Consider the following 15,032-nt stretch of genomic DNA (forward strand, 5'->3'; position numbering starts at 1 on the left):
CCCCCCCCCCCGGCGCCCTCCATTCTCAGCCATTTACTAGGGATTAGTCCCAGGGGGGAAACTGGAAAAGCCACATTGAGCTTTCAGAAGTAGGTAGCCTGATGGATTGAGCTGAGGATAAGGCAACCCAGGGAGGAAAGTGGAGGGCAGGGAAATCTCCCATTTTCTGCTGGGGGAGAGGGCAGGGACTGGTATGGGGGAGGGTGGATTCTGTGCCCCCTTTGCCTTCCCTCTCTGCTCTGCTCCAGTGCTAACGAGCTCATTAACAGAGCACAGGCAGACAGGGTCTTTGGGTACATCTGATATCTTTTCTTAGGCCAACTCAAATAGTTGGAAAAATTCTTCTTAGCGAGCTTGTGGGCACAAGCGCCCTTCATCAGGTTGAGGAAGCAAATGGCTGCACCCACCTAGTTCTCCATCCTGCCGGAGGAGGAAAGTGGAGCCAATCCCCTTTGTACAGATGGGGAAACAGGCGCAGGGTTAGGGTTAGGGTGACTGGTCCGATGCTGCCCAGGGAGTCAAACGTGAGAGCCAAGTTTGGCCCTTGGAAGTGCCTGGCTCCAGCCCCAGGGCGGGAGCCCGCAGCCTCCCAGCTTCTTCACGCAGTTGCTAGAAACTCTCTGTGCCAGGCGTGTCCTATGCCAGGCGCTGTCTTCTCTCTGGATCTGATCCTGTTAGCAGCTGAGCAATGCCCACAGGGCGCTCGGCACCCTCTCCGTGCCTTCTGCCTGGGGAGCCCAGTTGCTGCTCCTTAGCCATGCTGAGGCTCCATGGGGATGGGGAGAGAAAGGAGGGGCAGATGCCTGGCAAGTGAGCATATTTTGGCTTCCGAGGCTCCATTATTAAATAGTGACTCATCCTGGCTCTTCTTTTTTTCCCTCCCTGGGTGAGTAAGCCCAAAAGCATGCACGCAGAGTGGCTCGGGCACTCTGGCTGGGCCTGTTCACTGGTCCCCAGCCTTCAACCTGCATCCTGGGAGCTCGTGCTAACCTTCACCCCCCCACCTCCACCTTCCTTTGCAGCCAACCTGGCCGCCACCGACATCATCTTCCTGGTCTGCTGCGTGCCCTTCACTGCCATGCTGTACCCGCTGCCCAGCTGGATCTTCGGGGAGTTCATGTGCAAGTTCATTAACTACATCCAGCAGGTGAGGGGTCTGCCCCGGGCTCCCCCGGCCCCGGACAGAGGCAGGTTGAGACCGTCAGCTTCCCCGCTGAGGATGCCACTGGATCCTCACTAGAGTGGGGGGGTGCTGCACCCCGTCTGCATTAGCTGCTCTGGCTTCAGGGGCAGTGCAGCCACAGAAAGAGGACTGAGAGCCACCAAACTCATTGCACCAAACACCTGGTGTTGGGAGCAGGCTCCCCATTGCTCTCCATTCAGGCTGGGCTCAAGGTCCAGGCCTGGAGGGGAAATATCTTCCCCACGTCGCAGATGGGACCTGGCAGTGGCTGCGTGGGTCCCTGATCTACTGCAGTGAGCAGGTGGGCAAAGCCTGGATCTGCCTGGATCTGGGCTCTCCCATCACCTTCCTAGACAGAGATCAGCTGCCAAGAGCTGATTCCCAGAGTCCTGCCTGCACCCCGGAGCTCAGGCCAAGGGGAAGGAGGGAGGACAAGTCATTTAAGGAGAAGGGCTCATGGGGTCTGTGCTTTCAGACCATCTCAGCTGCAGTGGATGATGGCTTTCATTTCCCTATAGCTACAGCTCCCCAAGGGCCTCCCTGCTCCACGCGCTGATCCAAACCCAGCGGGGACGTGGTCCGGCCATGCCCCATGCCCACCTCCTCCCCCAGGTCTCCGTGCAGGCCACCTGCATGACGCTGACGGCCATGAGCGTGGACCGCTGGTACGTGACCGTGTTCCCACTGCGCTCCCTGCGCCAGCGCACCCCCCGCGTCGCCGTCGCCGTCAGCCTGGGCATCTGGAGCGGTGAGCTGACCCCCACCCCCTGGCCTGGGGCCGGCCTCGCATTGCAGCTGGGAGTCCTTGAACCCGGTGCCTTCCACGCGTCTGCGTGTCCTTGGCTGTGGTCCCAGTTCCCATCCCCTGGCCCTGACCTGTGCTCCTGATTCTGCTAGCGCCCTCCTGCCAACCTGGTAACCCTCCCCTCCTACCCTTGCCCCTGCCTCTTAACCCTCTCCTAACCAGCCCGGCGCTGGTCGCTGGCTCTGGCACCTGCCGCCCCTCACAGGTTCCTTCGTCGTCTCCGTCCCGGTGCTGACGTACCACCGGCTGACGGAGGGCTACTGGTTCGGGCCCCAGACCTACTGCAGCGAGTCCTTCCCCTCGGTGGCTCACGAGAAGGCCTTCATCCTCTACAACTTCCTGGCTGTGTACCTGCTGCCTCTGCTGACCATCTGCATCTGCTACACCGCCATGCTCTATCAGATGGGGCGTCCTGCCGTGGAGCCGGCTGAGAATGGCTACCAGGTACCAGCCTCCTGCCCCTGCGCGGGCCCGCATGACATCCAGAGAGCTGCGTGCTTCCAGCGGCGGCAGCTGGAGCTGATGGTGCTTCCGGCTTCTTGGCCATGGAGCCAGACTGGTCTTCCCCATCAAGACACAAGGACATGGGCGCGCATGCATGTATCTCCATGCTACAGGACCCATGCCTGTGCCTCCCTGGTGCACACACGTGCCTACGTGCAGGTGCACAAGAACCGTGCCCACACACCTCCTGGTGCACACACTGCCTCCCATACACAAGACCTATGCCCGCACATCCCTGGCACGCACACGTCTCCATGCTGTATGCGTGTACATAAGGCCCGTGCCCACACACCCTGGGTGCCCACATTGCATCCTGCATGCATCTTCGGCACTGATGGCATGGGGACACATACACAGATGATGCACATGTAACTCACCCTGTACAAGGCTGAGCCAGCCCCATCAGGAGAGACTCCTGCCTCCACGCCCAGCACGCATCAGGCCAGTCCCCACTGCCTGCTACCCTGTTACCCACGCTCCCCTTTATGCATGCACACCTTTGCACGCCTCCCCACCTGTGACCGGCTCCCTCCTCCCACCCTGCCAACCCCCGGCGTCTGGCCGATTGCAGGTGCAGCAGCTGGCAGAGCGCTCGGAGGCCTTGCGCGCCCGGATCTCCCGCATGGTGGCCATCATCGTGGTGCTCTTCACCATGTGCTGGGGGCCCATGCAGTTCCTCATCCTCCTGCAGGCCTTCGGGCCTGGCTTCCAGCGCAACTACTACACCTACAAGGTGAAGATCTGGGCCCACTGCATGTCCTACGCCAACTCCTCGGTCAACCCCCTCGTCTATGCCTTCATGGGCGCCAACTTCAGGAAGGCCTTCAGGAAAGTCTTCCCCTTTGCCTTCAAGCAGCGGGTGGGCGGCACCGGCGCGGGCAGCGCCAACGTCAACACCGAGATGCACTTTGTCTCCTCCGGCAAGTAGCGGGTGGAGGTGCCCTGAGCAGGGGGTGGGAGAAGGGACCTGAACCCCACCCCCCCATGTGCCCCATGGTCTGTCTTGTCCACCCCAGTCCTGCAGCCACTTCTGGGGTGGGGAGGCAGCGGTTGCTGGCGTGACCCAGAGCTACGCTCTGTGCCAGGTGAGGGCAGGAAGCGGAGAACGCTCCGTGCCGAGGGTGAGATGAGCAGGCTCACCCAGGCCGACCACCTCTGCTAGCCGCTGCCCGGGTCATCTAGCCACCGCCGTGCCAGGACGTCTGCTTTTCTGAAAGAGGCTGCACCGTCCAGCGCCTGGCACAAGCTCAGAGGGGGAGCAACCCTTCTGGGCCTTGGGATTCGCACCACAGGTCTCTCCCACTGCTACAAACCATCTGAGCCCCTCTGCACCCCAGCCCCAGGGGAAAAACTGCTCATCGCGATGTCCCCATCCCTGCTGCAGACAGCAGCTCCTGTCCTGACACGGCTATGTGCCACTTCCCATCCTGGCTCATGAGAGGCACTTTTGCTTGAGGGCAGGAAAAGCCCAGATGCCTCCCTCCATGTCTACCGCAGCACGGGCACTAGGACTGGGGCTCCGCAGGGAAAGCTGAGCCTGGGGAAAGGGAGATGAAGGACCCTCAGCCTCTTCTCTTTAGAGCACTCATCCTCCTGACACCACCTCTGCATCGCAGAACTGTAGAAAATGAGGGTTGAAGGGACCTCAGGGGGTCACATCCAGTCCAGCCCCCTGCTCCAAGCAGGACCAGCCCCAACTACATCCTCCCAGCCAGGGCTTTGTCTACCTGGGTCTTGAAAACCTCCAAGGATGGAGAGTCCACCACATCTCTGGGGAGTCTGCTCCAGTGTTTTACACCCTTCTCGTGAGAATTTTTTTCCTAATAGCCAACCTCAACTTCCCTTGCTGCAGCTTGAGCCCATTGCTCCTTGTCCTGTCGTCTGCCCCCACTGACAGCAGTCCAGCTCCATCCTCTTTCAAATCTCTTTTCAGGGAGTTGAAGGCTGCTATTAATTCCCCTCTCAGTCGTCTCTTCTCTAGACTAAATAAGCCCAGTTCCTTCCGCCTCTCGTGCCCCACCCCCGCATCAGGGAGGGAATGGTTCTCCCCATTGGATGGGGCTAAGGGACTTGGCCGAGGCCACACGGGGGATCAGTGGCAGAGCAGAGACTAGACCCACTCTCTCCAGGGTGTTTCTGCTGGGTACCATCCTCAGAAGCATCCGATATTGGCCTCTCTTGGTGCTGGGATCCTGATGGGCCATGGCTTGCAGCAGCTCTAAGGCAGCCAGCTATGGTGATCGTGGCTCTGAAGGCACTTGACCCAGTTATCCCAGCCGGGCCTGCCGAGGCAGGGAGTGCCCCAGGTCTGCAGCAGCTCAGCTGTCACAGGCCTCTGTGCAATGCTCTCCATGCCTCCCCTCTGCAGGGGAGGGAGGCTGCTTTTGTTCCAGGGGTGGTTGGGGGCAAGGGGGGCTGAGTCTGCCCCTAGTCATGACACCTGCTACCCATTCAGCCCAAAGAAGGGGGGGCGGGTGAAGCTCTGCTTCCCTGGTGCAAAGGAGGTACCATGAGGTGCCTCTGCAGAGGCAGCCCATGCAAACACCCACGGCAGCTTTGATCCAAGCCCCCACCAAGAACCTGCTGCTTCTTTGTAAGTAGAATAAAGCCAAATCTGCTGCTGCCTGTGGGCCCGTGTCGCTTCCCATCTGTTCCGGGAACCTCCAAGTCTCCTCTGCTTATCACACACGAGTCCCTCCGTGTTGTCAGGGAGCTGATTCCTGCCCAGACAGGGTGCAGCTGAGAGCAGGAGATTGGCCTGGCTTGTAAGCAAACTGCAAGAGACAGGAAGGAGGTGAAACCTCCCACCTTCTTTGGTCCACAGTTGTAGGGCATTGGGAATGGTACCTTTAAATGGCTTGGCTTTTTGGGCACAGGAGGACTGCAGGAGCCCAGCTGGGGCTAAGCAGAGGCAGTTGCAACTGTGTTGTGTGCAGGGTGATTCAGGAACAATGCCCGGTGCTGGGAGCTCACGGGAATTAAAGGGAAAAATTAGGAGCGGTGTTTGGAGCCGAAACCTGGCCCCATGCGGGAGCTCCCGGGGTGCATGGGGGAGATTTGCACGGTGCTTGACTGCACCTGCAAACAACAGCTACCCACGCCGAGGAGGAGCAACCACAGCTGGGCTCCTCTCAGATGAAAGCCGACATGGATGCACGGGCTGGATCTATTGGGTTGGTGTCAGCTTGGGTCCGGGAGCTGAAGTGAGGAATTTCCCCTTTGACAGCACAGAGGAGTGCAGAGCATGTCGCTAGTCTGCCTCCCATGCAGCGAGGCAACTCCTGCCAATGGCTCAAGACAAGAACCTCCAAGAAGTGATTGAAGCCATTAGCACTGCGCTGCTGGGACAGCCTGTCCCCATCCCCTGGCACTGATTCGGGGGAGAGTTCTTGGTGCTGGATGTGGGGTTTTTTTGGTTTTTTTAAATACATCAGGACACCGATCCATAGGAAGAACATATTAAATAGGATAATTTGAAGTCATGCAAGGATGGGGAGAGAAGAGCTGGTGATGGCTTACAGCGGTTTCAAGCAAAGGGGGACAATGAGGGAGCTATCAGTGCTTGGTGTGTATACCAGGGACACAGGCCAAATCCAGCAAAACAGCCCGTGACGGTAGCACAGGAAAAAAACTACCCCCTGCAGCAATGTAGGAATGGATTTGTTTATGCTGCCTTGAACCCCCCTCCCCATGGGCTCGTTCCAGGTTATTCTTCTCGCTTCCCGGAGAGCACTTTCACTGGAAGCTACTGCCACTAAACAGCTCATTGTGCGGGTTTAATGCAGTTTGACCGAACAAAGCTCGTGCTGTCTGGACGTGGACGGGATTTCAGAGAGGCGGGTTCACGCTGCTCACGGCGACATGTGGGCTGTGATGCGTGACTGCCGCTATCCATTCTCCCGCACTTGTCAGGTTGGTGGAAGACGGCCTTCAGATAATAAAGGGCCAAGCTCTGAGGCATGCGTAGAACGTGGCTCAGGCCTCGTGGGTGGCAAAACACTGAGAAGCCGCCTGCCTCCCGTGGGAGGTGCTAGGTGAGGGGACGTGGGGATTTTGAACCAGGTCCTGGGAGCAGCTGGTGCATCACAAGCAGGGTGGGCATCTGGGATAGAAATCAATGCTTGCAAACAGCAGCAGTGTCTGGTGAAGGAGCCCTGGAGTCATCCACCCAAAGCCACGCGGCAGGGCTGTAACAGGCCGTTTTGCCTGAGCAGGTCTCAGTTAAGCAACAGCCCCGGCAGCGTAAGTCCCAAGGTGTAGTGCCACCAGACTGGCTGGACTTGCCATCTCCTAACTACAGGCATGCTGGTGTCTCCTGGGAGATGGCGAGTCCAGGTGATCGGGGAGTGAGTGAGGTCACGTGCATCCAGCCCTCCCTTTCGTGCACTGGGCTCAAAGTGATCCCTGAACACTCCCTGGCCCATCTCTGGCTGGAGCCATCACTGGAGCGCACCTGGGAACCAGCTCTGCTTGGACTGGGGTGGGAGAGGAAGGGCCGGTGGCCTCTTGCACCAAACCTTTGCTCATTGGAGACATGGTCAAAGCCCTCTGAGCCCAGCATCCCTGGGGGCTCTGGCCTTCCCCCGCCTTGCACTTTTTCCTCTCATGCTGCTGGGGTGCTGTTGCTGCCCCCCCCCACACACTCCCCAGGCGGGCAGGGGGCACTGGGCAGTTGGCACTAGCATTGCCTAGGAGACAGAACTGCCAGTGCTGGGTTGCCTAGCAACAAGGGCTGCTTGGTACCGTGGTGACCAGTAGCATCCCTCGCCTCTGGCTATCTCCCACGTAGCGTGGGCAGCAGTGGTGGCAGCTCGGGGTGGCACCTGGCACTGGCAGCATTGTTTCCGCGCCCTCCAGGACTGGCAGGTAGGCGGGCGAGGAGACTGACTTGTGAGCAGATCGACCCCAGCACCGATGCTGCCCCCCCCTGCTCTTTCTCAGGATCCTGCATCCCCCACCCCACACCGAGCCCCAGATTATCCCCAGTCCCCGCACACCCTCCCCTGTTCCCACGGTGCCTTGAGACGTGGCAACTGCATGAGGAGGTTGGCTTAAAAGTGTACATTTAAGCAAGGGGGAGTTGGTCGTTGGACTCGCCCCACAATCCCTGCTCTCAGGCCAGCCACAAGGGAGACTCGTTAGCAAGATGCTCATTAGACCCTTGTTTGATGTCCGGTGACGTGGCCCGACCCCAGCTCCAGAGGAGCACTTCCAGCCACCTCTCCTGCCCCCGAGGGACCCCACCACCGTGCGGGCATTGGTCTCCAAGGGGGCCTTGCCCCTGGATCGTGAAGGTTGGCAGCGGCTGGGCTGGAGCCAGTCTCGATTCTGCCCGTCCTTTCCCATCTGGCTGCCGCTAAGGGAGCCGTGCACGTCTCATTGCTCTGGCGTTTTGCTTGGTTTGGTGATTTCCAGGAGCTCAGGCAGGGTCCTGGCTCTCCCAGCTGGAGGGCAGCTCGACCACGCCGGTGGGAGCAAGGGAAGGCCTGGCTCTGGGGCGCTGAGAGGTGGACCGTGGATTCTCCGTGATACTGCTGTGAATGGGGGACTTTCAGGCTAAGCCGAGGGCTGGTAGCGAGGGTGAGTCCATCCTGGCTGCAGGTTTGGCGCTAGAGGGGGGCACAGAAGCGTCTGCACCCACTGGTGATTCCCAGCCCCTCTGCTTTAGCCACTGAACCCTGCTCCCTGTCAGAGCAGGGACTGGACCCCAGCAGCCCTGGATCAGCCTGGCTGCTGACCGCTCGGACGTGCTGCTTGCAGCTAGGGAAAAACCAGGAGTCCTGGGAGTCCCCATCAGCTGCCCCAGCCGTTCTGCCTCTTCCAGGCTAAAACTGCTCCAAGGCCCCTCTGGACAAGCAGGCTCCCAGCTCTCCGTTTTAAGCCTCAGGCCGAGCTGGGCTGCCAGCTCTGGGTCCCGGCCTGGGTGCTCAGAGGTCCCCATGCAGCCTTTGCCCCTCTCTCCGCTAGGTGGCACCCGGTCCTCACCAAACCGGGACCCCAGGGCTGCACGTGGAGAACAGACTGGAGATGATGATGGGGCCCTTGCAATGTCAGGCCCGGATCCTGCACCTTTCCCCCTCTCAGCCCCCGCCGACAAAGCCTGGGCTCCCTTCTCTTGCATGTGACGGTGAAGGGAAACTGAGGCACGGGTTGAAACCTCAGCCCCTGCCACTCAGTGCGTCACTTTGACCCCAGCACGCGGGAGCCACTGCCCAGCCCTGGAGCCTGGCCCTCATCCTGCTGCACAGAGCGAGCAGGGAACAGGTCTGTACAATGCCGTTAAGGCCCTCTGCAGCCACTGGAGAGCTCAGACACGGCCTCACCGGGCTGAACTCTCCAGCCCAGGGCACTGGCAGGGCTGCTCTGAGCCCAAGCCATTACAGGGAGAAGGAAAAGCCTCCGGCAGTGGCATGGAGAGGTCATCAGGTGCCAGGGACGTCAGGGATTTGGTGCTGGCTGGAAGGCAGTGGGTCCCCAGGCTGCCGTGTGGTACTGCGGAGAGAGCAGGGGCTCGTGGGGATTTTCTGGGCTCTGTAATACAGCAACACCAGTCCCGCCTTGTCTGTGGTTTTTGGGGAAGGCGCTGCCTTTTCCCAGGCAACTGGGCAGTGCCCAGCACAACGGGGCAATGACGCTAGCAAATCCCAGTGCAGCCACGGCTGCAGAGGAGACAGTGGGCAGCTCCAGCACCCCTGCGATCGCTCGGAGTCATGTACCCCTTGGCTACCAGTGGCATCAGTCTCTGGTCCCCTTGGGGATGCCACATTGCTTTGCTTTTTGGTGCCATCATATTGGTGACATCAGTCTCACTGAGGGGTTGTCTCTCTCTGCCGGATGTCGTCGGGCACAGGAAGGGGCACTAGCCCCTGCTGGAATCGCTGTCCTTGTGGACGCGGCCTCCAGGAGCTCTGTCTGCCAAGCCCTCCCAAATCTGATCCCTTCCTAGGGCAGGACATCGGGGTGGGACTCCTCATAGACTCGCAGAGAAGTGGGGCTGGAAGGGATCTCCGGGGGTCACATCTAGTCCACTCCCTGCCTGAGGCAGGATCATCCTTATCCAAACCACCCCAGGCAAACCCAGGGCCCAACCTCTCAGCAAGGCAGCCAACCTGTGCCTCAGTTTCCCCTCTGCGTGCTGCACAAGAAGTGAAACCCCAGATGCTTTGGCCAGATCATCCCCGCTGCAGGGAGGATGCCGCAGGCCCAATCTGCCTTCTGAGCACGTTATACCGGGTGTGTGGGTGGGAGGAGGGGGTCCGCCAGCCCCACCAGCCTGCTTTCGGCAGTTCCCTTTTATTTGCCTGGCAGCCCCTTTGGTAGCCGCTCCTCTTGCCTGTAATTCTACCCTCCCACAGGAGGCCTCCCTGCTACTGCCCTGCCGGGCGGGAGGATCCAGTTACAGCCACTCTGGTTTGTTTACTACCAACCGGATCCGCTGCGGGGAGCATCCCGACAGGCAGCCCCTTTCTTCCATCTGAGCCCAGGGGACAGCTTTCCCCGGCATGGAGCCCCCTTCGCCTTTAACCTGCAGGCTCCAGGCTGTGGAGGGCTGATAGCAGGAGCCTTCTCCACCCATCTCCTAGGGAGGTTTTCTGCTCAGGTGTGTAACCCAGCAGGCTCCGGTAGTTTGGGATGAAGGAAGCGCGGGTTGGATGAATGGACTGTAAGGCAGACAGAAAACCAGTTAGGTCGCCCGGCTCAGAGGGTGGTCACCAATGGCTCGATGTCTGGTTGGCAGCCGGTATCAAGTGGGGTGCCCCAGGGGTCGGTGCCGGGGCCGGTTTTGTTCCATGTCTTCATCAGCAGCCTGGAAGATGGCATGCAGTGCACCCTCAGCAAGTCTGCACATGACACCAAGCTGGGGGGAGCAGTAGATGGGCAAGAGGGCAGGGCTAGGATTCACAGTGACCCCGACAAATTGGAGGATTGGGCTACCAGAAATCTCATGAGGTTCAATAAGGGGAAGTGCAAAGTCCTGCAATTTAAAACAGAATAATCCCATGCAGGCTGGGGGTGACTGGCTGGGCAGCAGCTCTGCAGGAAAGGACCTGGGGGTGGCAGGGGACAAGAAGCTGAGCAGGAGCCAGCCGTGTGCCCTTGTTGCCAAGAAGGCTACTGGCATCCTGGGCTGCATCGGTAGGAGCGTTGCCGGCAGATCGAGGGCAGTGATTCTTCCCCTCTGTTCTGCACTGGGGAGGCCACATCTGGAGCACTGTGTCCAGTTTTGGGCCCTCCGCTACAGAAAGGATGTGGACAAATTGGAAAGAGTCCAGTGGTGGGCAGCAAAAATAATTTGGGAGCTGGGGCCCATGAGTGGTGAGGAGAGGCAGAGGGAACTGGACTTATTTAGTCTGGAGAAGAGGAGACCGAGGTGGGGATTGAATAGCAGCCTACAGCTCCCTGCAGAGGGGTTACGCAGAGGATGGAGCTGGGCTGGTCTCAGTGGGGACAGACGACAGAAGGAGCAATGGGCTCCAGTTGCAGCAAGGGAAGTTGAGGTTGGGTATTAGAGCAAATGTTCTCATGAGGAAGGTGGTGAAGCACTGGAAGGGGTTACCCAGAGAAGCGGTGGATTCTCCATCCTTGGAGGTTTATAAGACCCGGCTAGATCAAGCCTTGGCTGGGATGATGTAGTTGGGGCTGGTCCTGCTTGGAGCAGGGCATTGGACTAGATGTGACCTCCTGAGGTCCCTTCCAACCCTCATTTTCTAATGATTCGATGATCAGGTTTAGCTTCCTGACTCTGTGTGCATGCGTGTGCCTGGATGCACATATCCGTGTGCAAAAGCAGAGCCTCATGAACCACTGACATGGATCCTCACCATTCGGATCTGTGGCCTGAGCGAGCCTAGAAGCAGCCTAGAGGGGCTGTCGCCTGGCCCAGCCCCCCAGCAGAACGTGCGGGTTCCCCAAGCCTTGCTCCTTGCATCATTGCCGTGACCTCCTCCCAAAGTCAAACTCACTTGACAATCAGGCTTTCCTCCTGCAGGCTGCACCTCCGGCCCTGCATTGCTTACCCCGGCAGGAGCCACCAGCAAAGGGCGGAGGGCGGCGCGATCCAAAATAGCACCTGTAATTACGCACGCTTGCACCGAGGGCTGAATGTCAGGCTGTGGGGTGGGAGTGCCAGGCCTGCAGGGAAGAGGAAGGCATTCTTCCCCACCCATGTCCCACGTTGCACAATGCTCCGGGTCACGGCGCCCCTGCCCTTCCCCAAAGCGCAAGACCCATTCTCTGGCTGCCAAACAGGTGCCAGGCCCTAGCATCTAGCTTGCCGCTTCTGCATTAGCTTCTAGCCTGCCTTGATGCCCAGTTGCAAAGGCTGGGAGCTGAAGCTACATAAATGCAAGCCTGAGACCACGTTTTAATCAGGAGGGTAGTTACCCAGCAGAATGACTTACCGAGGGACACGGGGGATTTGCTGTCCCCATCAAGCCTGGACTTCTGTGCCGAAAAGATCCATCCCGTGATTCTCCCGTGCTGGGCACCTGTTTGAGACTGGAGGTGCTGAGTGAGATCCTTTGGCCTCTGTTGGGCAGGAGGTTGGAGCAGGCCAGTGGAAAGGGCAGGCTACCCGTCCTGGAGGCAGGACACCGGACTGGCCGGATGCACGGCTTGGTTTGATCCAGGCTGTCTCTGGAGCCTGTCGCCTGCTGTAGTATCCTCTGCAGAAAACCCCAAGGCTGGGGGTCTCTTTTGCTGAGACGTCAGCAGGGAAACCACCCCTCTCCCTGTCTTTTCTGAGGCCACCGATGTCCCTTGAATGGCAGAAAAAGCAGCTGCCGAGGCACCAGCAGCATTTCTGAATGCTCAGCAGTGCATTCAGCAGCGGGGACGTTTGCAGGCAGCTGTCTCTCTTCCCTCTTCTCTTGGTCGCAAAGCACGCAGAGGGCAGGTATCATAAATAGAGGGTGTGCAACCGCCGAGCAGCGCACGGATCTTCTTGAGATCTTTTCTCAAGATCTTGCCGGCAGAGACCAGTAGGCCTTGTCCTCTCTTTGCTGGACCCCACGTGTGCCCCGTGGCATACAGCGCTGCAAACGCGGGAGCTGCTGGGCAGAGCACCCTGCAAGAGAGGTCCAAGCGCAGGTCAGGAAGCCAAGACCTGCCGCCGTATCTCTGCTGCTCCCATTTCTGCAGCTGTAGCTTAGTCACTCAAGGTCACAGATGGGCAGAGGAGCCTGTGGGGTTTGGACACCCCCAGGGTTAGGCTGGGCTGCGCAGGGGTTTTCAGCATCAGTTCTGGACACCGGGGCCTCCAGTCCACCTTCCTTGGACCTGCCGCTCAGGCCCAGCTTTATCTGAGCGGCAGATTTGAGGGGATCAGCTTGAGCCTAATTTTGCAAGGATCTGGGTGCTCGACACCTTTCAAAACCTTGCCTGCTGGCTAGCAGGTTGGGCCCCTACAATTAGCACTGAGCTCTGGACCTCCTGGCCTTCAGGGTCCTGTGCCTCAGTTGCTTTGTCTGTAAAACGAGGCTGCTGCCATTGGCTTCAATTCAAGTCAAGCCAGTCCCAATGCCGCTGCAGCCATCAGGGCACCTTAGATGCTGTGCTTACATGGCAGTTCTTTGGGCAAAATGAACCGGCAGCATCCATTTCCTCCCCAGGTATGGGCAAGCTCCTCACTGGGAGCTCATCCGCCCTTCGACAAGTCTTGTTTTTAGTCCTGCTGGGTGTCCACACACCCTCCTTACCCAGGCTAGTGGTTTAGTGCCGACAACCCGACCATGGAACAGGCTGGGCCAGACCCGGGCAGGGGTGAACTGGGTGGCCACCCAGGGCCCAGACAGAAAGGGGGCCCCAAAAAGGTAATTTTTAAATGTTTATTATTATCATTATCTCTGGTGAAGTGGCGGGGGGAATACTAAAAGTTCACCCGGAGCCGCCAGGAGTCTAGGTACGGTGCGGGGTACCAGATAGCACCCCAAGAGAGGGCCATTGGAGTAGGTGGGGGATAAAAGCGGCTCTTTTCCTGGTCCTCAACCATGGGCAACAATACTGAGGAAGCGCCACGGCGGAGGCAACGTCCATCCCTCGTTCTTCACAAAGAAACGGCATCTGAGGAAGGCAGAAATTGCTGTCAAGCGAAAGGGGCTGAAGCCAAGGATTGGCGATCACTGCTCTAAGGGAGCCTGCTTGCATTTACACGCGCCCGTGACACACTTGTACACGGCCTAACCCGGTGTTAAGCAACGTGCAGCAGGAAATCGTTTGTGTTCACCAAAAAAAAAAGCAGCTGAAATTCAGGTCCCGCGGTATTGACGTGTTTATTTGCAATAAACTGATTTCCTGCAAGACATTAAACAGTGGCGAGCATCACATCCGCTGGGGAGACCAGACAATAATGCCCGCGGCCCGGCTCAAGGAGGCCGCAGGCTTCTAGGAACTGTGGCGGCAGCTTGGAAAGAAGGATGGATTTGCTCGGTTAGCGGAGCCCCACGCACGGAGCTGTACAAAACGCAGCGGCACGCCTGGGAAAATGCCTCTTTCATGACAAAGCAATTGGGACTTGTGGGAGAGGTGAGATCTTTGATTAAACCGAGCAGATTTTCTGCAAAAAAGGATGTTTTTTTAATGAACGTGCTTCTCCCGTGTACTCCATGGGTGTGATGTCCCCTTCTCTTTCTCAACTTGGAGGGAATCTCAGGACTGTGTTTCCAGTCTCCAGAATATGAAATCGCTGGAGGCTTGTAATAGGATTCGGGGGGCTGGCCCTGCTCGCCTTGGAGGTAGGTGACCAATTAACATGTCTTAACACTGCAGCGGCTTTGTTCGGGTGAGGGGTATTAACACGGCCCTCTCTGCGTAGCGAAAATACTGCCTAATTTCAAAGCCTTGTCATTTCTACATGGTTTCTCGGGCACGCCAGGCCTCGCCTTTCAGAGGCGCTGAGCACCCTGCAGCCTGGGGGAGCTGGTTCTCTGCACCCCCGGGTCTCCGATTCGTACGGCGATCTTGTGCCTGCTAGAGGCCCAGAGCAGCAGGCACTTCGGCTTTGAAACCCTCCTCTGTCCCAGCCGCCCTGCCTGGGGCAAATTCAAAAATTGCGTCTTCTGCAACCGCTGGGAGGTGCACGGGTGAAACCCGCTGGGTGTGGAGGAGAGGGGATGCCCGCTGTGCCACCCCTCATGTTGGCTGCCGGGTTTATTGCAGTCTTTAGTCCCCCGTCCCCATGAGACACCCGGGTTGGAGGATCAATCTTTCTAAGCACCCCTGAAGCAAGTTGCCCCTCGCCCCTGGCTAATGGGGTCAGCTGGCTCCAAAGTGCAAGCCCTCCCCATGTCAAGGGGTTTAAGCCCCCAGTAAAAACCCGGAGCCAGGTTTGGAGGAGGAAAGACACCGGGGCTCGCCGCTGCAGCCAGAGACCGCCTGGGCCACTGGCAAGAGCAGGGAGGGGACGAAGCCAGGCTGGCGCTGGCCCTTTAAATCCGACGTTCGTGTCACTTTGCAGACGCTCCCTTAGGCGCCGAGGCAGCTTGGGGCTGCTGCACAGCCCGGCTGGGGGGGGGGGGGATTTAAAGGAGCCGCGTCCCCATC

The 15,032-nt window shown here is 58.9% G+C and overlaps 2 protein-coding genes and 1 long non-coding RNA gene across 3 annotated transcripts in view; 2 read left to right on the forward strand and 1 right to left on the reverse strand.

Annotated features, from left to right (window-relative positions):
• KISS1R (KISS1 receptor) overlaps positions 1-4,155 on the forward strand; it is an 8,823-nt gene extending 4,668 nt beyond the window's left edge. The window contains exons 2-5 of the mRNA XM_019513518.1: positions 1,023-1,147; positions 1,796-1,931; positions 2,194-2,432; positions 3,064-4,155. Of these exons, the coding sequence (XP_019369063.1) occupies positions 1,023-1,147; positions 1,796-1,931; positions 2,194-2,432; positions 3,064-3,420 (857 nt within the window). The 3' untranslated portion in view covers positions 3,421-4,155. The remainder of the gene's footprint in view (positions 1-1,022; positions 1,148-1,795; positions 1,932-2,193; positions 2,433-3,063) is intronic.
• A 9,193-nt stretch (positions 4,156-13,348) lies between these two features.
• LOC109294933 overlaps positions 13,349-15,032 on the reverse strand; it is a 5,526-nt gene continuing 3,842 nt past the window's right edge. Inside the window, exons 2-3 of the long non-coding RNA XR_002096651.1 lie at positions 13,675-13,784; positions 13,349-13,553 (exon numbers count right to left, since the gene is read on the reverse strand). This is a non-coding gene — a long non-coding RNA (uncharacterized LOC109294933). The remainder of the gene's footprint in view (positions 13,554-13,674; positions 13,785-15,032) is intronic.
• Positions 14,139-15,032, forward strand: part of ARID3A (AT-rich interaction domain 3A) — a 69,420-nt gene continuing 68,526 nt past the window's right edge. The window contains exon 1 of the mRNA XM_019513524.1: positions 14,139-14,224. The gene's annotated coding sequence lies outside the window, so the exon portion shown is untranslated. The remainder of the gene's footprint in view (positions 14,225-15,032) is intronic.

This window comes from Gavialis gangeticus, unplaced genomic scaffold, assembly GCF_001723915.1.
Source record: "Gavialis gangeticus isolate Ggan-Ray unplaced genomic scaffold, GavGan_comp1, whole genome shotgun sequence".
NCBI classification, from domain to species: Eukaryota; Metazoa; Chordata; order Crocodylia; family Gavialidae; genus Gavialis; species Gavialis gangeticus.